This window comes from Oenanthe melanoleuca, chromosome 24 (assembly GCF_029582105.1).
Source record: "Oenanthe melanoleuca isolate GR-GAL-2019-014 chromosome 24, OMel1.0, whole genome shotgun sequence".
Classification (NCBI taxonomy): Eukaryota; Metazoa; Chordata; class Aves; order Passeriformes; family Muscicapidae; genus Oenanthe; species Oenanthe melanoleuca.
Window position 1 is genome coordinate 2,538,405 of NC_079357.1, and position 22,194 is coordinate 2,560,598.

General features: G+C 44.6%; 1 protein-coding gene across 8 annotated transcripts in view; it reads left to right on the forward strand.

Annotated features, from left to right (window-relative positions):
• Window positions 1-2,119: 2,119 nt before the first annotated feature.
• Window positions 2,120-22,194, forward strand: part of ARHGEF12 (Rho guanine nucleotide exchange factor 12) — an 80,283-nt gene continuing 60,208 nt past the window's right edge. For 7 of the 8 annotated variants that reach the window (XM_056509535.1, XM_056509536.1, XM_056509537.1 and 4 more), the window contains exon 1: window positions 3,874-4,519. In XM_056509535.1, the coding sequence (XP_056365510.1) occupies window positions 4,488-4,519 (32 nt within the window). In that variant the 5' untranslated portion in view covers window positions 3,874-4,487. Of the gene's footprint in view, window positions 2,197-3,873; window positions 4,520-22,194 lie in introns of those variants that run through there. The other variant, XM_056509541.1, reaches the window with a different exon arrangement.

Genomic DNA, 22,194 nt, shown 5'->3' on the forward strand with positions numbered 1-22,194 from the left:
TGTTGTGTTGTTTGAACTGTGTCTTGTGTCAGAAGATTGAGAACTGTCCAGTGCCACAACCCTCAAATGTGAAGAGAAATATTCTCTATTTCTTTAGATTTCACCTCTTTTTTTTTTTAATTCCCCCTCCAGCCAGAGGATGGGGAAAGAGAAGGAAACTCAGGGCACAATGTGCAGCAGTTTCATCTGCCCTTACAAAGGTTGCTGCTTTCATTCTGCTGATGGGGAAGGAAAGCTTAGTGCTATAAAAATGCTGACTGCCCCGTGGATTATCCAGATTTAGGAACTGTAATAAGCTGTCACTGGAGAAGCTCTGCTAGATTGGGCTCTCTGTGTCTCACAATCAGCAAAGCATCGTGTCCCAACACCAACCCTGCACTTCCAGCATTCCCAGGGGGCAGCACAAGCTCTAGGGAGCAAATCTAGTGCTCATTTTAAGGTGGGAGATGAAAAAAGGAAATTGCACAGAAATTTGGAGCACAGCACAAATTTGTTTGTGTTTTCTGAGATTTAGGAGTCACACATTTCCAGGCACATTTGGGAATCATTTCCCTTGTGCTTTTCCTCTCCAAGGTGAAGAGGTTTTGGCTTCCAAAAGCAGCAGAAAAACAGGAGCTGGCTGAGAAATTTGTGGTGAGTGTAAATCTAAATATCTGAGCATTCTCTCACTGGTTTTAAATTGATTACTTGTAAGGAGTAAAAAACTCTTTATGCATTTGATTTTTGTGGTGGAGCTCAGAGACACTCAGCTGATCATCCCATCTGAAACACAAACCGAAATTTTTCTGAAAGTAAAAAAAAAGAAACTGAAAAGAAAAATGCTTTCAGGCACTGTTTATCCACACTTAAAATCTTACAGCATCACTTTTTGCTGATTTTTATCTCTGGTTCTGCTGAACTCACAGCGGTGCATTCCAGAGCTCCACGATCCCAAAGCTTTTGGAAATGCTCTTTTTTCCCAAATTCTCAATTCCTCACCTTTTACCTGCCTGGGAGCTCAGGTTAGAGGAGCCATTCCAGGCATTCCCAGCAGATGGCAACAGCTCCTCGATGTGAGGCTGGGAAAGGGAAGGGTTTGGCCAAAGAATCCTCGCTCCACACTTTCTCTAGAATTTTTTTATTTTTTTTTCAGAAGCCCCTATAAAGCACCTCCAAGGAGCTGGCCTTTATTTTAAGGTAAAATAAGAAGTTTTACTCCATAGGAATTAAACTCCTCCACTTCAAGGTCCTGCTTAGCTCTGCTCTGGACTGAAAAAACAGATTGAGGAGGTTAATTAGAGAATCACAAAATGGTTTTGTGTTAGAAGGGACCTGAAAGATCATCTTGCTCCAGTCCTCCTGCCATGGGATGGTTCTGTGTGTAAATTCAGGCCAAGTGACAACTTCAGAGCTAAAAAAAAAAAAATCTACTTTAATGGGCACAGTGTAATTGCTTATTGATTTCCCCACCCCATATTTCAGGCTGTAAAACAGAATTATCTTAAATAGGCATCTATCTTTATCTAAGTATGTAGCCAGCTCCTACCAAAAAAAAAAAATTAAATAAAATCAGCATTTGCAGAAAAGAGAAGCAGTTACAGTTTCAGAATCTATGTCTTAGGATTTCCTCCAGCTAATTGTTCTTGTTATGTTGTCATGCACAATAAAATATAATTAAAGTAATAAAAAAGCATCGAGGCCCAATATTCAAGTGCTGGGCCTGCCATGAATCAGATCTCCCAGGAGTCTTCCCCTCTGCAGGCACAGTACTCGATGTTCCCAAAGTTAAAAGCAGGGAGGGATTTATTGCAGAGAAGATGCAATAAAGAGATATATAATAAATAAATACAGATATATGGAGGCATTCAGTCACTTCATCACCACTGATGACTGTACTGCACACAGCTGCAGAAGGAGAGGCAGACGTGGCTGCTTGTCTTGCACTCCCACACTTTTTTTTTTTTTTTTTCCTTTCCCAAGCCTCTATTTTCCCCAAAAGGAAACCAAAAAAGGAAGTATAAATGCCCTGCGTATATACGAAGTATCATGTAGAAAATGATTTCATCCCACGCTTCCCCTCTTTGCTCTGAACTTCACCAAAACAACAAATCCTCCCGGCTGCCAGCCATTCTGCTGCTTTCCTGATCCACGCTGGCCTCGCTCCGAGCAGCACCCCGTGTTCCAGAGCAGCAGGGTCTGGATGTAGCTTCGGCCAAGGTATGGATGGTTCTGTGTGCCCAGCCAGGGAGCTGCTCCCAGCTCCCCAGAGCCTGTTTTCCAGCCTCTTCCCAACCCCAGTGCCCTGGCTTTGAAGTATATCCCGGCACGATTAATTAAAGGGAAGAAGCGTGGTGTCCTAGATGATTGGGATTAGCTAATAAGGTTATTTTAGTCTGCTGCCATTTGCTGGGGGGAGACTGATGTTCCACGAGTTCCTTTGTGCAGAGGGGGTAGGAATTGCTGGCAGTGGAGACATCCTGCTTTTCATTCCACATCCGTGCTGCTCACCAGCTTTCATTTCTGGAGGGGTAGCATGGAAATTTCCTGAAGTTCTCAGGTATAGATGTTATTTCCAGATGATTATTTGTAGTGCCAGGACAAGGGGGAATGGCTTCACACTGACAGACAGTAGGTTTAGGTGGGATATTAGGAATAAAATAATTCCCTGTGAGGGTGGTGAGGTTGCCCAGAGGAGCTGTGGCTGCCCCTGGATCCCTGAAGTGTGCAAGGCCAGGTTGGAGCAAACTGGGATAGTGGAAGATTGGGGAAAAAAATAATCTTTAAGGTTCCTTCCAACCCAAACCATTCTGGGATTGTGTAGAGATTGGAGACAGGCATTTCTCACACACGGCATAAGCAGCAGGGAGTTCCAGCAGGGTTTGTGTGCGGGCTGAGGAGAGGGAAACCCACACCTGCTGAAATTTCAATGCCCAAATTCCCTGTGGGGATCACTGGGGCTCCTCTTTTCGTGCTGGGGGCTGACAGGGAGCAGCAGCAGGCCCTCGGCCACAGGTTTCCGGAATGTACGGGCAGGGAGGGATCTGCTCTTGCATTTATGTTGACCTTAACCAGTGAGAAAAAAATTCCTGATGAAACGTGGGAAATGCAGGGAACTGGAGAAGAGAGCCACGGAAGGCCTGGGAGCAAACAGCACAGCCGGGGACTGCCCGAGGCTCCTGCTGCACAGCTCCACTCTTTCAATTCGCTGTTTATTTATTTTCTTTCTGCTCTGAGTTTCGCCGGTGTCATATTTTCCATGGAGATGGAGGCGCTCCCCGCTCTGAGCGCTGGCAACGCCGGGCTGGGGACGAGGAACGGAGAAGGAAAAGAGATAAAGGGGCAGGGGGGAAAAAGGATAAAGGGAGAAAGGGGAAAAGGGAAAAAAGGGAGAAAAGGGAAAAAAGGGAGAAAAGGGAAAAAGGGAAAAAAGGAAACCTTGGCGGGTGAGGATGCAGGAGCAGCGAAAGCTTTTCGGCACGGACACGCGTGAGGGAGGAGCGGCCGAGCGCAGACGGGAAGGGAAGGGAAGAGCCCGCGGCTCTGGAAAAGGCTTCCCGCAGTGGAAAGGCCTCGGCGGGGACCGGGGGAAGGGAGGAGGCGAAGGAGGAGCAGGAGAAGGAGGAGAAGAGAGGGAGGAGGAAGAGGAGGAAGAGGAGGGCGGCCGGCGGAGGGATCCGGCGCGGGGCGGGGCGGGGCGGCCGGAGGTACGAGCCCCCCGGAGGCGCCGGGGAGGGGCGAGCCCGGCCCGGCCCGGCTCGGCGCAGGCTCCCCCGGACGCGCCGCTCCCTCCCTCCCGCCTCTGCGAGCCGCGCAGCGGGGCCGCCAGCGGGCCGGGATCGCGGGGATCGCGGGGAGCCGAGCACAGCACACAGCGCACAGCACAGCACAGCACAGCCCGCAGCGCCCCGCTGGTCCCGAGGCACAGCACAGGCGGAGCGGCGGGCCATGGAGCCCCGGGCCTAGAGCGGCCGCCCTGCCCGACCCCCTGCGGGCGCGCTCGGGCGGGGGTCGGGGATGGGCCCGGCCGCGGGCGGGGAGCGCCGCCCGCCCCCCGAGCGCTGAGCCCGGCGGGGACGGGCACGGGCACGGCCCGCGCCGGCACCATCGCCCGCTCCGGGGAAACCTTCGCTTTTTTTTTCCTTTTTCCCCTCACCCGAGATTGTTTTGTTGTTTCTTTTTTCTTTGATTGTTGTCGGAGTTTTTTCTTGCTGGAGTTTTTACCCCCCACGCCCCACTTCCGTGGTTTTGGATATTCTGACTGCAAGAAGAGTTTTGGAGTTGTTTTGGATTGGGTTTGCTTGTTGGTTTTTTCGGTTGTTTTTTTTTTTGTTTTTTTTTTTTTGTTCCCTTCTCCTGCCCTTGAACTGAGTTTGTCCTCTGTGCATGCCTCTTCTGGAGCAAGGCTGGATCCTGAACCTCGGTGCATGTGAGGGGCAAAGCCTCGTTCATATCCCTGCAATAAGAGTAAAATGTAAATTGGATAATACGACTTCTTGCCAAAGGCTCCAATGAGTGGCACACAGTCCACAATCACGGACAGGTCAGTATAAAATGAGATTCCTTGTTTTTTTTGTTTTTTTTTTCTGTGAGTATTGGCAGAGCTCATGTACTTCCAGTGAGAGACGGGATCAGAAAAGCAGGATTAAATCAGAAGTTCTGGGAACCAAGGGTGTCTTGACTGTCAAAGCAGCTGGGTTAACTTTGAAACTGGAGTATTTCAAGTCCAGCAGCTTTCAGGCCTGCCAGGCTGACTTTGTAGGAGCCGGGGTTGGTAATTCAGCTGCCAGGAGCTGCGGGGAGCCCCGAAAACAAAGAGCTGCAGCACCCCCAGAACTCGGGATGCTGAGCTCAGAGCCCGTGCTGAGGATGCACTTGGGTCTCCTTGGGTCAAGTCCTGCCGAGAGGTCACTCCAGGTGAGGGCAGGAGGGAGAGCTGACGAGCAGGAATGTCTGCTGCTGTCTGCCTTAGCAGCAACCTGCCTCCACTTACCTGCCCAGACCTCCGCAGGTGCCTCTCGTTAGCTTCGGGGTGCTCTTCTTTGTGCTGGGGTCTTTCAGAGGAAGGAAAAAAAAAGTTAATTAGGAAACATCTTAACGAGTAGAATGAGAATAAAAGATACTTTTTTTTTCTTTTTTTTTTTTTTCTTTTTTTTTTTTTTTTTTTGACACTGTATGCTGTGAAAACCACATTATGTATTTTATTGTATCTGTGTTGTGTCTCTTTGGTGGTTAAGGTGTGAATGTGTGTGGCTCTGGCCTTTCATGGCCAAGCAGTTCTGGCCCATCACTGAGGCTGGGATGGGATGGAGCAATCATCTTTGGGGTGCCTGAGCTCCCCAATTTTAGGGCAGGGAAGAGACAAACCCAGGCCTTTTGGTGACTCCACAGACAGCACAGTCCAAAGGGCTGTGGGAGAGCTCAGACTTGTGTACAGTCTGTGTTTACAACTCTTCACAGAGTATTAAATCTTGGCAATTAATTCAGTCGTTTGTACTAGCAGAATTTTCTCTTTTGCAGTGCATGAATGATTCTTGAGTTGCAGGATGTTTTGCTCTGTGCCAGGCAAGGCAGTGACAGTAAAAAGGCATTTCAGTGGATTTGTGAGGATTTTGTTCTGTACTTCAGGCCATATGTCTTGTGGCAGTTGCATGATATCAAAAAGAACGACAGGATTTTCATACCAAGAGGCAGCTGAGCGATGCATGGAAAGGAAAAGCACAAGGACAGGGAATTTAATTTACTTGTTAGTAAAACAAAATACTTTCCATTATTGAATTGGAGCAGCCAAATAATAAAAAAAAAAGTCTCATTTCCTTTTGCTCTCAGTCATGTCAGGAGGATGTTTCTGTTTGGTGTTCCATTAAGGTTTTGGATCAAAGGGCTTTTAATGTCAGGTGAGGAGCTGTCTGCACAGCCCTCAGATTTCTGGAGGAATGTGGGGAAGCTGGATCTCTTCTTGTCACTATTTTTCACCTCTGGCCTGAAGCAGCCCCAGCTCTGGGGTACAAAGTCATGGGCATGGAGAAGAGAAGCTTTGGGGTGACCTAATTGTGCCCTGCCAGGACCTGGAGGAGGCTACAAGGAAGATGGAGAGAGGTTATTTTAAAAGGCCTGGAGTGACAGGACAGGGGGGAATGGTTTCAAATTCAGAGTAGGGTTAGGTTGGTTATTAGGGTGGTGAAGTGTGCCCAGAGCAGCTGTGGCTGCCCCTGATCCCTGGAAGTGTCCAAGGCCAGGCTGGAGCAGGGGGATGAGAATGAGGAGGAATTTAATTTAAATTTTAATTTAACCCAAACCCTTCTGGGGTTCTCTGATGATTCTCTGCTTTATTCCCTGGCTGAACTTTTCAGCAGACATGGTGGTGATGTTTGTTCCCATCCTGTGGATTTCTGCCATTCCTCTTCATCCCCAGCCTTGTGCAGGATTTGGAGGGGATGGTTTTTGATCATTCTTATCCCTTCAGGCCCAGAGAGTCTCTGTTGCCTCTTTCACTTTGCTTCTCAAACTTGGAATGCAAAGCAGGTGCAATATAAATAATATTATAAACTGCCATTACATCTACATGGTATAAATCATCTGACATGTTCAATTCTCTTTGTGTTTGTCAGTCACCTTCCTTGGTGGGATTGAGATGGGAATTGCCTTAAACCAGGAAAACTCAGCTTGCATCTGTGCCAGATGGTATTAGGAATATAATAGGGTAGCTTGGGCCTGGGTTTTTCTCCATATTAGCTTTACATATTTGCATTTTGCTTATATAGAGCTGCCTAAATCCACGTTACAGACAGCAGATATTTCCTTTGGTATCTCTTCAGTTCAAGGAGATGATTTGACAGCTGTCACATTTCCCTTACCCACGTTGCATTTGTCTCATCCTTGACATATTTTGTATATTTCTTGGTTTTGTTGATGATGTCATGATTACCATTAAATATATAAATTAGGAGGGTATGAATGGCCATTTCTAGTCCTGTCTGGAGCCAGGATGATAAATGATGTTTTTATTAACTCCCCTCCATTTTTTTTTCCCCGTTCTTTTATTTTTGTTCTCTTTCCCAGGAAAGTTGAATGGATTTTAGTGTCTGGCACTGCTGAAAAACACAGGCCAGTTCATACCTGGATGTGTCTGGGCTCATTCTCTGTGGACTAAACCTTACCCCAGTTAATTTTGGTGGTGGTTGTGCTCAGTCTGTTATCAGAACTCCCAAAGCAGCATCATTTTCTGGTGTCTTTTTCTTCAAGTGCCTTCAGTCTGGAGGGAAGTGAGTCCCTGGGGGAGTGGGGAATACCAGGCATTAAACAAAAAAGGCAGAGCAGATGTGAAGGCTCCTGAGAGTGTAATGGCTGTTCAGAGGTGGTGGAGGAGCTCCTGACACACTCAGCATTTGGGGGAGCACCTGGAGGGTGCAAGAAGACAAAAAAAATCATCTCCTGACATAGAACTTGAGCCTTAAAACCCATCAGCAGAACGTTCTCCATGGTGCCTTGTGTGGCTGCTGATGATTTGAGAGTTAAACACTGATTGAACTTCCCCTTCTTTCCCTCAGGATGTTCTTTTACTTTGTCAGCTGCTTTTTTTTTTTTTTTTTTTTTTTTTCCATAGTGTCTATGGACTGTATCAAACTTTTCATCACCATTGCTCTGCTCCTTTATGTTTGTAAACATTTGTACCCTCTTAATTTAATCCTGTGTATTTGTTCAGAGGCCTCCTAAGGTGGCATTTACCTTGCTGAGCTTAGTAAGTCTGTGAGGTAGAGACATCCCTGAGCTGCTCATCTGGCTCAGCTTGATCACTGCTGGAAGGAAATCTGCACATCCAGGGGACCTTTCTTATCCTGAAGGTATCTAAATTCAGTCAGGTGACTGAGCTTCACCCAGCTCTGCATTTAGGGGAGATTTCCCCTATCTTTTAACCAGAAAAAAACCCTATTTTTGGCTACACATTCTGCATTTAGGGGAGATTTCCCCTGTCTTTTAGCCTGAAAAAAAAATCTATTTTTGGCTACACATTCTGCATTTAGGGGAGATTTTAGCCTGAAAAAAAAACTATTTTTGGCTACACATTCTGCATTTAGGGGAGATTTTAGCAGGAAAAAAAACCTATTTTTGGCTACACATTCTGCATTTAGGGGAGATTTCCCCTATCTTTTAGCCTGAAAAAAACCCTATTTTTGACTACGCATTCTGCATTTAGGGGAGATTTCAGCCTGAAAAAAACCCTATTTTTGGCTACACATTCTGCATTTAGGGGAGATTTTAGCCTGAAAAAAAATCTATTTTTGGCTACGCATTCTGCATTTAGGGGAGATTTTAGCCTGAAAAAAACCCTATTTTTGGCTACACATTCTGCATTTAGGGAAGATTTTAGCCTGAAAAAAACCTTATTTTTGACTACACATTTTGTATTTTGGGGAGATTTTAGCCTGAAAAACCCCTATTTTTGGCCAGGCAGTGGTGCTGGGCTGGATTTTTGTTGGATTGGTGGATTTTTGGCGGGGGGATTGCAGCCTTTGAGGGCTGGCAGGGTGTGCTGGAGGAGGTTTCCTGTTCCTGCTGGAGTGTTCCCTGCCTGTGCAGCTCTCCTGGCCAGCCCTGGGCGTTGCTGGGAGCTCTGCATGGCCAGCCACACATGGCCAGCTGAGATAAGACCTTTATTCTTCCCAAGGCCACGCTGGGGCTGGGCTGAAATCCCAAAATTCGGCCGTTTCCAGCCTCTGCTTGGCCACCAAAGGCCAGCCCCAGCTCGGCTGTATCCTGTTATGACACTAAAGAAACATTGGTGTGCCATTAATTTTTTTTCACTCTCACAGTTAACTGTATTTTTCTTCCTGTCACTGGTCCAAACACACTTCAGGCTTGAGCAATTGCACTGCTGCAGGACTTGCTTTATGGTTCTTTCTGTTTATTAAAGGCCAATAAAAGAAAGGAGGCTCTTGCTTTTGCAGGACCTCACTGAGGAGCTGGTGACTCTTCTCTGCAGTTGCTTGCAAATGAGTTTTATTTATAACCCTGCTGTAGTTTCTGTTGCTATGATTGGAAAACAGCAGAGGTAGAATTTACACATAATTACCCTTGAGAAGTTTTAATTGGTGATTTGCTCCTGACTTGGTATTAAAATAGACTCTAATTGTTTCTTATCTGCTTCAGATGCACTTTCCCTGTCTTTGGCTCTTTGGAAGTCCCTGTAGTAATTGGGAACTCTTTGACTGCATGGTGGGGAAAAAGGGTTTTAATTTTTCCAGCAGGGGAAGAGCTGCACAAAAAGTCACACCTTAGTGTCACTGACTAGTTAGATGTCATTAGCATGCATTTTTTTAATTAGTAGAGTTTATAAAATCCATTATTTATGGAAAATGGGCTTCAGCACGACATCTAAGGATTAAAAAGAGTAATAGTCTTGGAGTGGGGCTTTTCATCCTGGTGCCTTCACTGTGTTTGGAAATTAGCAGTTGACAGAGTCTGTGCATAAATTCCTGGTTTATTTTGCTGTTCTTGAGGCTGGCAGAAGAGAGGACTGTCTGGGGTGTTTAATGCTGGCTGGGACACAAATGCTACCACTTCATGTTGCATAGTTTATTAGGGCTTTTACTGGAGACAGGAGCTGAGGTGAGCTTGATTTTCTAGTTTTGAGTAGAGCTGTGGGCGTTGTGATTATTTGGGTGGAGGCAGGAATGATATTTCATCTGTGAGCCCAATTGTATAATTCTCCCTGTGCACAGAACTCCTGGTAATGGCATTTTAATGTTTCAAATGGATGGGTTAGGAAAGTGCTGGGATGTTGGCTCCTTCAATTTTAGATTTTCAAAATTCTGGTCCACAATCTAGAGGAATTTAGCAGGAAAAAAATGACTCAGTGCTGTCCTAGCTGGAGATGGTTGAGGAGGAAAGTGCAGGAGTTTGCTGAGGTCACTGGTGGGGTTTGTTCACTGGTGTCCTTTGGCTTCCAGGAGCTGTGTGGGAGGAGAGTTCCCTGGTCCTGGAGGGTGACAGCAGTGACCACAGTCATCCTGCTGGAAATCAAAGAGTCTTCTGTTCACTCTCCAGCTGCTCTGGGCCTTGTTGTGCAAGTGATGATTTTGTAGAAGTAATGATTAGTGTAGAAGTGGTGTTTTATTGTAGAAGCAGTGATTTAGGCAGTGGAGATTTTGGCAGTTCATCCTGAGGCTGTGCAGAGCATTGATGAATTTGCCTGGGGAAGGTGGTGCAGACACCTGTACCAGTTATTTTCCACATTTCATGGCTAGACACCAGGATTATTTGGTTATTTCCTGCACTGGGGTCTCCCAGTGAATTTGTGTCTGAAGAATTTGAGTAGCTTCTGTTTTCCCAAGAAGCTTTGGAGTATAACCAGCAGGATTTTTGACATTAGCTATTATTTTCCTATTTTTCCAGTAGCATTTTGAGTAGAATCCTTTACCTCTCATGGTTCTGATTCTCACCCCCACCTGGGCAGGCCTGTGCTGTAATTTGCAGCTCTGCAGAGTGTTTGTTTTGGTCTGGAGACTGAATTCTGCACTCCACTTGAGGTGGTCCTTTGGGTCACCAGGGAGGTATGTTGGCTGTGCTGCTTGAAAGATAAGCTCAGCCTCTTGCCTTCAGCCTTTACCCTCCAGTTTCTCCTTGAATACCTTTTCCTTCCCTCTGAAAATTAGCAGTTGGGAGATTTATTAATGAATCCCATTTGTATTATCCTCGAGTTTCTAGTGGATGGGTTGCTGTAAAAATATTCCAGATATTCCTCTGCCCCAGCACTCCCCCTGATAATTTATCTGCTTTGAGATAAGCAGATTGTCCTGTGGAAGAGATGTCAATAGCATTAAGAGAAAATAGAATTAAATTCATATTTTCAGGTAGGTGATGCTGTGTTCTGTGGGCCTGCTCTGGATAATTATTAGGTATAAAGAATAAAAGTCTTAGTTCATGTCTCAGCTTGATTAAACTAAGGGTCAGGAGCCTGGATGTTGGTAATATCTCAACATCAGAAGAGAGGGCTTAAAAGAAGGACAGGAGAAGCAGCAGCAAGGGAATTAGTCAAATGGAAAGGGATGTAAAACGTGCAGTGTTTGATTAAGAATGCAAAAGGGATAAAATACAAGGCAGGATACACACTTAGAAAAAGACAGGAAGAAGCAACGTTTACTCATTTTTCTTTGAAAAGAAAACATGTAAAAATAAATACATTAAAATGACAGGAAAAAACAGCGTCCTTATGTTTCAAATGTAAGCAGAAGTATAAATAGTAAAAGCCAAACAAACAGTGTTCAGCCTGTGACATTCACAAATGGTCTGGATGTTTTGTTATCACCCTGCATCCTTTCCTTGAGGATTTTCAGTGTTGTGTCTGTTTGACTTCTGAGGCCCATGGGCAGGAACCCTTTCTTGCAGAGCCTGATGGTAAATAAGAAGCATTGCTGTTTACATTTGTTGGCAAACACTAAAATGGGATCCTGGGGGGTTATTTTAAGCTCTGTTTTGACAACTCTGAAAGGTCTGGGCTGAGATGTTTGGTGGCAAAAGCTTTTCATGGGATTGCTGTGGCACAGGGAAAGCAGATGAGAGGAGATTCCACCTTTTCCAAAGATCACAGACAGTGTTGGAATGATGGTGTGATGTGGATCATGGTGCTGTCAGCCCCTGGGATGCTGTCAGATGTGCTGGCAGGAGGGCCATGGTCACAAGTGTGTGCTGGCCTGGACGTGCCACCCGGGGCTCAGTTCTGCCAAAAAATAAACCTTTTATGGGCAGGGAGCAGGGCTGGGTAAAAGTTGAACTGTGTGGATTAAGCAGCAGGGCCTCCCTTGGTGGTACAAAGAAGTTGAAATGTTGATGCTAAAAAAACCTAAGAGAGAATCTCCATGTTGTGACTGTTTTTGGTTTCTTGTTGGCACAAGAACTGTGGCAGCCAGGGCAAAACTCAAACTGGTTTTACTCCTGAGCTCTTGAAATGTATTTTGGAAATTTTCAGGGATATTGGTGAGAATCTGAATTTTATTCGGATGTTGTTCCTTTTTGAATCTGTGAGTAGCAGTACAATTTACTCTTTGTGTGAGGAGCTGCTCCTGAATTTCTTTGCAGGCTGTGAATCCTGGGTTGTGGTATCACATGCAGTCCTGGGTGACTTCCCAAGTGGAATCAGTCACCTCAGAAGAAGTAAATTCTCTTTTCTAGAGTCCTGAGTGAGCTGCAGTGCTGGTGAGTGGCTGGAAAAACTTAGGTGGGACCTGGATTGACCTGAGCAAGCATTTCCCAGCGTGGAGGAAAAGCCCCATGTGTTTAATAAAGCACCAGACTGACGTGAGACAGGCCAAGGACTGGGAGTCCACCACTCCCATAAACACACAAGCTTCAACCTGCAGGCTCACCTGAAGCATCTGATGGTGCTTGGGAGTCTTTTTGAGCCTGTTATGATGGTGGCTGTTGGTGCAGCTTCTTGGCAGCACTTCAGACAAGGCATCTCCTCTCAGTGCTCCCTGCCACAGGGGCACTGCTGCCTCTCTGCTGGGCCCAGATGCAAAAGAGGGTTCAGAGATCAAAGCTGCCAGAAAAGTGATGGAAAGCCTGGAAAAGGAGAGAATGAAAGGAGGGAAGCCAGAGAAAGGAAATAGGAAAAAGCTGCAGTGCAAGACAGGAGAAATCAATAGGAAATGAGTGAGAGGGAGAGCAATGGGAGAGCTGCTGGCAGCTGCCAGATAGGAGAGAGGTTTCCTGGCTGGTCTGTGCTGGGGAGGCACAGGGAGGTGCAGGGCCAGGAGAGCCCTGGCAGGCTGGGAGCAGCTCAGGGAGCACTGGGAGTGCCTGGCTGCTCCTCGGAGTGCTCACAGGGACAGCAGCTCCATGTGGCTCTGGCTGGGCTGTATCCTGGTAATTCCTGTTCTGCTGGGGAGTGCCTTTCAGAGCTGGTGCTTGCAAACTCAGTTCTCTGCTCTGTGTCCATGGGGTTTCTGTTTTTCCTCTTCTGAAAAAACTGTAATTATGTGATGTCCTAAATGAGGCAGTGACCTCAGCCAAAAGTGAGCTGCTGTTGTGGGGATTTAAAAGAGGGATTTTCCCTGCTGCTGCACGCTCCATCCTGACTGAGGCAGCAGCATCAGCCCTGGCAGATATCCAGGGGGAACTGCAGCAGAGGAGAGAGAATTTCTGTCATCCTGAAAGTGAGGATGGGGGGAATCCTCGTGTGCCAAGGATAGAAGAGATCTCCTGGTGCTGGAGTGCACTCCCCAGCTGGCACTTTGTTACTGCCTGTCAGGAGGCACCAGATGAGAGGTTGTGGTTTGCCCTGCGGTTTGGGGAGGGGAAGTGGCTCCTGTGGGCACAGATCTGATCTGAGCAGAGCCAGCAGCCTCAGCCACCCTGCTGGGGAAGGTGTGTGGGCATCCTGCCCTACCTGAGAGCCCTGCACAGCTCCTGGGGGCTGCCTGTGGGGGGAGATGCTGCTGTGGGGTTGGATTTGGTGGGAGATGCTCCTGTGGGGTGGATTTGGTGGGAGATGCTCCTGTGGGGCTGCCTTTGGTGGGAGATGCTGCTGTGGGGCTGGATTTGGTGGGAGATGCTCCTGTGGGGGTGGATTTGGTGGGAGATGCTGCGGTGTGGGGTGGATTTGGGGGGAGATGCTGCTGTGGGGTTGGATTTGGTGGGAGATGCTCCTGTAGGGTGGATTTGGTGGGAGATGCTCCTGTGGGGTGGATTTGGTGGGAGATGCTGCTGTGGGGCTGCCTTTGGTGGGAGATGCTGCTGTGGGGTGGATTTGGTGGGAGATGCTCCTGTGGGGTGGATTTGGTGGGAGATGCTGCTGTGGGGCTGGATTTGGTGGGATATTCTTTTGTGGGCATGGCTTTGGTGGGAAATGCTTTTTGGGCCTGGCTTTGCTGTGAGGCTGTGTCAAAGGCTGCCCAAACATGCACCTGTGCAGGGGCTGCTCTACCCCAAACCATCAGCAGTAACAGCAGATAATCTGCAATAATTTGGGAATAATGATCTAAATTAGCAGAGCTCCCTATGTTATTATTCCCTGGATTATCTGGGTTATCTATCTGGATATCTCTAGAGCACAGGTTTAGATCAGTGCTGGCTGCTTTGGTATAGGATTTGGGATTGATAAATATTGTTTGCCAAGCACAGCAGCCCCTCTGAGTACAACTGGAAGCCCCAAGTTTTATATGGAAATTGCTGTGAGAATGAAATAGTGAGGGAAAGAAAAGGAAGCAGAAAGGCAAGCACTTGTTTCTTGCAGCCTGGAAGGATGCAGGAATGTTGGAGCTGGCTGGAAATGCTGCAGTGTGTTTGCTTTGGATGTTAGCAGTGCAAGTTCAGCTGGATGTATGGCTCAGCAAAGCCTGACCTCTCTCCTTTCCCTTAGCAGGCTCATTATCAGCTTTCACACTCCCAGCACATCCAGCCCTGGCTCTTGGTGTCTGCACCTGCTCACCCCATGCCTGCTGTCCTGGGGCACCTGGCCCTGGCAGTGCAGGAAAATCCCAGGTTTGGGCAGGAAAACCTTTCCTGGCTGGGGGTCAGCAGGGCTCTGGGTGCTGCTCAGGCATTCTGGGGGAGGCTCTTCCCTCTCCCAGGAGCAGAAAATTCAATTAAACTGAGCTGGGAGGGGGAGAGGAGGCAGCTTTGCAGCAGGCTGGAGTTTTGGGCTGCCTGCAAAACTCTAAATCCAATCCCTGGAATTCAGCCAGATGAAAACCTGTCCCCACTTCCTTCTTTTTTTTTTTCTCTCTCTCTCTCCCTCTTTTTTTTTAATTTTAATTTTTAAAACTAATATCTGTTTTAATAATCATCCTGGCCTGGTAGCTGTGCTGAGCTTCCTTGCTGGCTGCAATGACAGGAACATCACAGCAGCTCAATATACTGAAAATTTTGCTCCATCTGTCACTCTCCATATCCAGAGAAAATGGCTCCTTCAGATCTCCACATTGAATCTTGGAATCCTGATGGGATTTGATCAGCAAACATCTCAAAATACTTGAAGTTTATACTTGAAATAAATCGGTTTCTCTGTTTTTTTATTGGGGAATCTGGCAGTGTTCTAGCCCTGGTAATCCAGCCACAATCCATAGGAATATATATAATTTTGGGGAATATATTCCCCTCAAATAAATGTTGCTGCAGAGTATATGCAGGGATTTAGGATTTTCCTCTTTTTTTTTTTTTTTTTTTTTGTTTAATTAAATGCCTTTTAGATCAAAAAGCTTGCCCCAAAAGAGCATTTCAAAGAGGGAGAAAAATAACAAAGAGCATGCAAATAACGAGGTGGGGCTTGTTGTTCTTTTTTTTCTTTTTGTGAAATAAAAAAGGTATTTTGTAATTGGCTGTGGGGATGAGCACAGAGGGACTCTGGACACTTCAAACAAGGACTGTGACTTGTTTATTTAAGTAAATTTAAATGTGGAATCTCTTCATCTTTTCCTCAGAGTTGTATTTGGATCACTTTGCCAGTAAAATTAGAATAAATGTAAAATGCAAGGATGAGTTGTATGGCAGTGAGGAGCTCTCTCAAAATTCTGGGGAGCTCATTCCCTGTGGGATTTTAGGGAATATTCTCTTGTGCTGGGGTTGGTGGCAACATTCCTTTCTCTGTTTCCCACTGGCCAATTCCATGAAGATGTGCAGTTGGAAATGCCCAGCAGCAGATGAATTTTGTCCTGTAGGATCAGGAGCTGCCTGGGCTCTCCCCCTCTCCCCTTTCCCATCACGTGGAGATGTTTGCTTTAGATTAAAGCACTTCTCTGGCATCCTGGTGGTTTCCCTGCTGCAGAAAATACCTTGGGAGGAGAAAAAAAGTGATTTTCCTTGGCTTTAGTGCACTCAGCACTGCCATTCTGCTGCTGCCCTGTGCTGAGTTCTTACATTTACAAATTTCTGGCATTGTACATCTCAATTCCTTAAGCTCAGCTGTTGGTTCTGCTGATATCACAATATTTAGTGATATTTGTCTGACTGTGGACAGCTGATGGGTGATGAATGTGTCTGATACAGAGGAAATTAAAAAGGAAGGGCTGTTTTGGCATTTAGAGTTTGCCAGGACAGCAGGGAGAGAGTTGTGGGGTTTTTTTTCAGCCATAGGTGACTCTGATCTAGCTGATAACAGGCAGATTTCTTTTTTATTCAACTTTCTGCAGGTGAGCTGTGTGCTTACCTAAACAGAAATAATCACACTTCATGCTGTTGGATGATCAAATGTTACCTGGAAAGCAATCACTGGGTTAAAATTTCTCTAATTTCTGCCTTCCAGAGGAGCAGGAAGCACCTCATGTCCAGCAGAAACAAATATGAGTAAATAATAAAAACTTGAGGTGAATCAGCTGCCAGGCCCCAGTGAGGAGGTGCAGTGAGCTGTGTGAACATTGCTGCTTTGGCAGGGTTGGAGTTAAACAATAAAACTTCCTGGCAAAGTTTGAAACTTTCCTTTTCTCCCTGTGTGTGCTGGGATTTAGGGAAAAGGGGAGCCCTGGAAAAGCTGTGGGAGGACGAAGTCAGAAATAAAGGGAATTTTGGGCAACATCAAGATTTTGGAGTTTGGCTTATTAACAGTACCTGGAAACTGGGAACTCTGAATTTCTGGGGTTTTTTTGTTGCACTGAAGCAGTGGGAAAATGAAAATGTGTTGTAGTACATTAAAAAAATGGATTTCTGCCTTTTCAGAGGCTGGGGCTGTGAGTACAGCTATTGCTGCCTTGCATTTTTACTTGGGTTTTTCTTCCCTGCTTTTTGAATTCAGGACTGTAAAGCTGCAGGTGTGGGATAGAAAAATGATAAAGCCAGTCCTGACTTGCAGCTGGGGTCAACATTTTGATGTTGATCCTGTCCTTGACTGCCTTTATGTTTAACTCTGTAAAACTGGGGTGGGATGAAGTTTATAGTGAATGAAAAGAACCTGCAGAATTCTTTGGGAACCTCCCTCCCTGGTTCTTGACAAACAGTGAGCAGTTCATAGAGGTTTATAGGTCTGTAATTATTTATTGCTGACAATTCCCAGCCCTGGAGTGAACCAGAACAAGGTATTGAGTGCTAATTCCATGGAATCAGTCTTGTGTTTTTTATCTCTCTGTGAATTATGACACAGTTTGCTGTGAATGAAATGAAATGAAATAGATTTTGTCCCAGCAAATGGAGTTTCCCAGCTCTCACTCCTCTCTTTTCAATTTTCCAGCTATAGAATAATAATTTAAACTTATTATTTATGTAATTTATGCTATTTTGGCATGGACTCAAGTTTGCATTTAGTGGCTGACATAAATATTAGATTTTGAAGCTGCTTTGGGGGGGCTTTTTTTTTTTTTTTTTGGTCAGACTTACTGGAATTGGTTGAACTTAATTCAATGACAGGATAAGCAAAAATTTGTTTAGATAGGCTGTTCTGAAATGTTTTAATGCCTTCTAAAACTGTTCATGGTAAAAGATCAAGGAAGGAAACTCTGTGACCTTAGAACCCATTTTCCTATGCCAGGAGTCAGCCCAGACAATGAAACTGAAAGAGGCTTCTCTTTCAAAAAGGATCTTTCATGTTTTGCTTTTGTAGATTTATTTTTTTTTTTATCACAGATTTAGCAGACTTTACAGCTGGCTTTTAATCAGTTTCCATATTTGTACCAGAACTTTCTTATTTTAATTACTGTCTGTAGAAACCATTCAGCTGCTTGTTGTGTGACACAGTAGAAAATGATAATTTGCTGTAATTCTTTTCTTGGCTTAGATCACTCCAGTAATATCTATTAGCAGCAAATGTGCAGAGTTAAAATTCTGGGCTGAAAGTTTTAATGATTCAGTGTTCTCTATTTTTTATTTTTTATATTGAGGGCTGATTTTGAAAGCACTTAGCTGAGGGTTAATGCAGCCATGCATTAAGAGCTGTGGTTCAGCCTTGTAATGATTGACTCTAAACTGGGCTGCCAGTCTAATCCTAACTTGTGCTGATCTGGGCTTTTTGCTCAGCTGCCTGCAGCCCACGAGGTGGGTTTTGTCCAGAGCACAGCATTTGGGTGGTGAATCATCCTAAATAATAAATGCAGTTGTATCTCCAGCAATAAAGTTGATTTTCCCACCCACTCACTTCATCACTTTCTCCCCTAAATCACCTTCACTTTTTCCTTTGTGGGTAGTGCTTCTGCATGTGATTGAATCTTTTATTTCTTCTGTGCCAGCTTTAATTTGAATTTTTAAATTTGAGTTTTCCCTGTCCTCAGGTTTCACTCAGTGACTGCTGCCATGGTTGTGCTTGAAAAATTGAGGGATTTTCTTAAGGCATTCTCATCTCCATCCTCAAGCATTTGTTTAACTCTTGTATAGCAAAATGCTGTGAAAATGGAAAGTTTGCAGAATTCTGGCATGTGCATTGCCTTCCCAAATAAGCTGTAAGTGCCAAATATCTGTGATATTTTCTGTACATCACAGGGTGCCACAGACTTATTTTTTACAAGAGGAGTTCTGGTACTGATGTGAGGTAGAATTCCCACTTCAATTGTTCATCTCCTTTTTTACTGCAAAAACAATTTCCTGTTTCTGTACCTCAGATTTCTGTTTTCCCAGCTAAGTTCCAGTAATGAAGGGTTTGTCTGTGTGAAGCAGTGGGTTTGAAAAATGATTACTTTATCTGCTCTGAGCTGTCCTTAAGTTGTCTCCTCTGACTTGCAGAAATTCCTGAGAGGAAGCTGCTGTGTCTTTAACTTCCACTGCCTCTTATGTAACCCAGCATAGCTGGGATACTCAAATAAAATATTAACTCAGTTTGTTCATCAGGTTGTCTCCTGCTTTCCACAAAAAATATCCAGAGCAGGCAGAGAGAAAATTTCTCAGTCCTTTGTTGTTTGTGAGTGGCTGAGAGCAATAAAAGGTTTTGAGACAACACACAGACTCTTTTTTGATGAAAAAAACCAAAATATAAAATTCCCCATGCTTGATTAAAGTGCAGTTCTGTGCCTGTAGCACCTTTATGACTTTTGGTGGGATGTACTGACAGAATGAGATGTGATTTTTGTGCTTGCAAACCTCAGGTGTTTCTCAGATGTGTCTGAAAGGTGTAGGTCATTGAGTGGACTCAGTCCTTGCTGAAATAAATCAGATTTCACACATTTCTTCTTGTCTGTACTTTTATATTGACACATTCTCTAAAAAAAAGAAAAAAACCCAAACCCATAGCAGTCTTCTGCTAGTTCCTGTTTTAGGATTTGTGGGGTGGGTTTTGTTCCTTGACATATAATAGGACAAATTAACATTTTGAGCCCAAAGAAAAGGGAGAAAATGAGGGTTAGTGCTGATATAAAGTTCTGTGGATTATTAGGATATTCTGTTGGGGGAGCTGGGCAGCCATTCTCTCACTGAGAATTCTTTTGGCTAATAAAATGCATTGGCAAGCTTTTTATTTATTTAGTGATGTGTTACAATGTTAAGGACTCACTGCTTAAAAATGCACATGTCCATCTATCCCATATCCTGGTGGTGTCTGTATGGAATTCTTTGCCAGTAACAGATTTTTTTTTTTAATCATCCTGACCTGTTTGAACTTCTCAAAAATTCTGAATATCACAACATGGAATCCTAAACTGGGCTGGGTTTGGAGGGACCTTAAAGATGATTTGTCCCATGGGCAGGGACACCTTCCATGATCTCAGGCTGGACATTTCCAGGGATGCAGGGACAGTCTGTAGAGCCTTGCCACACCCTGAGCAGGGTGCTGAGAGTTTGGGGTGCAGGATTTTGGGGATTTGGTGGCAGGGTGGATGCTGAGCTCTGGGTTTGGAGGGACTTTAAAGATGATTTATCCTGTGGGCAGGGACACCTTCCATGATCTCAGGTTGGACACTTCAGGGATGCAGGGACAGCTTGGAGAGCCTTGCCACATCCTGAGCAGGGTGCTGAGAGTTTGGGCTGCTGGGGTTGGGGGTTTGGATGCTGAGCTCTGGGTTTGGAGCAACATTAAATATGGTTTTGTATGGGCAGGGACACCTTCCATGATCTCAGGTTGGACATTTCCAGGGATGCAGGGACAGTCTGTAGAGCCTTGCCACATCCCAGGCAGGGTGCTGAGAGTTTGGGGTGCAGGATTTTGGGGATTTGGTGGCAGGGTGGATGCTGAGCTGCTCCTGCATCCCCTGCACAGCTCTCTGGACTCCATTCCTTGGGGACCAGGCAGTTTCCGCCCTCTGGGAAGTTCTGCTGTTCCCAGGCCTGGCTCCTTGCTGGGCTAAAGGTCTGGAAATTCTGTGTAAATATTTACCAAAGGCCAGCCTGAGCAGCACAGGGCTGGGATTGAACCAGGAGAGGAGCTTTGCAAGGAGGAAGGAATTCCTTAACACCAAATATTGGGGACCAGAGTTGCTGTTCCTTGCAAAGGATGAAGCACAGAGGTGTCAAAATTTAACCTGGGATATTCAGGCTTGGGGCTTGTGGGATGGTTTAGAAGCACTTATTTAACTTAATTTTCTTGTATTTTATTATTCTTTATTCTAAATTGGCAGACACAACTCTCTAAATGAGCTGGTCACTACTTATTCCAACCCCATCTTTCCCATGTTCTTAGAAGAGATTTCTTTTATAATTATGTTTTTTTTTCCCCTTCTCCTTTCCTGCTGTTGTGCAGGACTGTAGAAATCCCTGTGGATTTAAAACACTGATATTCCATTTCCAGTCCTCACCATTTCTTGGCTATCTCTAATTTCTCCTAAAAACCTGATTGCATCAGACTTTCTTGCTTTTTATGGTCATTTTTTTTTCCCCTCCTCCAAATTGTTTTCTTATTATGTCCTGTGACTGAGCCTACTGGGGGAAGGAAATCTGGGAAATCAGAGTAGGAAGCAAGATAGAAGCTTCCATTCCTGAATCTTTCTTGTTTTTACAATGTTTCCTGGCAGCTGTGTTGGTTTGCACTTAAAAGGGATCTATTGTGCTGCTTTCTCCCAAAAACTGTAGATAAAATAGAAATAAAAATTAATTCTGTAATTTTAAAAAGTTCATTATTTCCATAAGCAAAAAAAAAAAAAAAAAAAATTGCAGACAGCAGTTAAGTCTTACATGACTCTGTCCTAAACTCCTTTTTTTTTTTTTTAATATTAAATGTTTTTTCTGATCAGACTGAAATTTTATTTGGATTCTTCAAAGTCTCTTTGACTCCTTTATTATGAATAGAAGCTGCAATATCCATTTTTGACTCTTTTAAGCTTATTTTATGATAGAAATACATTTATTTTCCCAAGTGTTCATGCCAATAACAGAATTTTTTTATTTTTCAGGGAATTGAAAATGTCCCTTCTGAGTTAAAAGACTTGAAGCATATTCCTTTTGTATTCCTGGTTCCTCCTCACTGACTTTAATAACTTCCAGTTAAATATTTTGCACAAAAATTTAAAATGGATGAATTGGAAGGTTTTTAAAAGGAGTTTTAATATAAATACATATAACACAAATACATATACATATATAAATATGTAAAAGACATAAATATATAAAATACACAAATAGGTAAAAATAATACATAATATACTCTATAATGTTTTACATATTTTTATGATTGTAAAGCAACCTGCAATATTAAATTGGTGGTAAAGATAAACTGAGGCAGGCAGCTGGGAAATGGGAATTTGTTTTGTACAGCGAAGGAAATGGGAAATACCAATATTTTAACCAAAATACTGTTTAGCAAATTAAGGTTTATTCATCTGTCAAATTGCCCCATCTGTGTTTCACTTGATGATGAGGAACATTAGGGAGAAAAATGTGGAAATGCTTGATGTTAGAAGGGAACCCAAGTTTCAAAATCTCCAAAAATGAGAGTTTTGACTCTGTCAGCAGAGGCTGTTTGATTCTCACTCAGACATGAATAAACTGCTCTGGGGTTTGCAGCCCCTTTTCCTTGGCTCTGTGATCCCACATTGGGTAAAAAACCCAATATTGATCATTTTTTCCCCTGTGCTTCCCAAGGTTTGTGACTGATCCTGGCCCCGTTTTCTCCTTCCCCCTGGTTACCATTTTCTTCTGGAGCGCTGACATTTTCTGATTTGTGAAATTCCTAGAAAATTGAGGAGCTGGGCAAACATTTCAAAATAGGAACCAATGAGAAGGAGCCCTTTGCTATTTTGAAAATGATAATGCATGCCACTGGAAAAGGGAGAAGCATGGAAAATACAAGTTCTGGCTGGGAAATTATTGCATGGAGCAGGGAGATGGAGGGGTAGGAGTTGATTTTTTTGGCTTCCTGTCTTCTGGGTAATTGCAGCC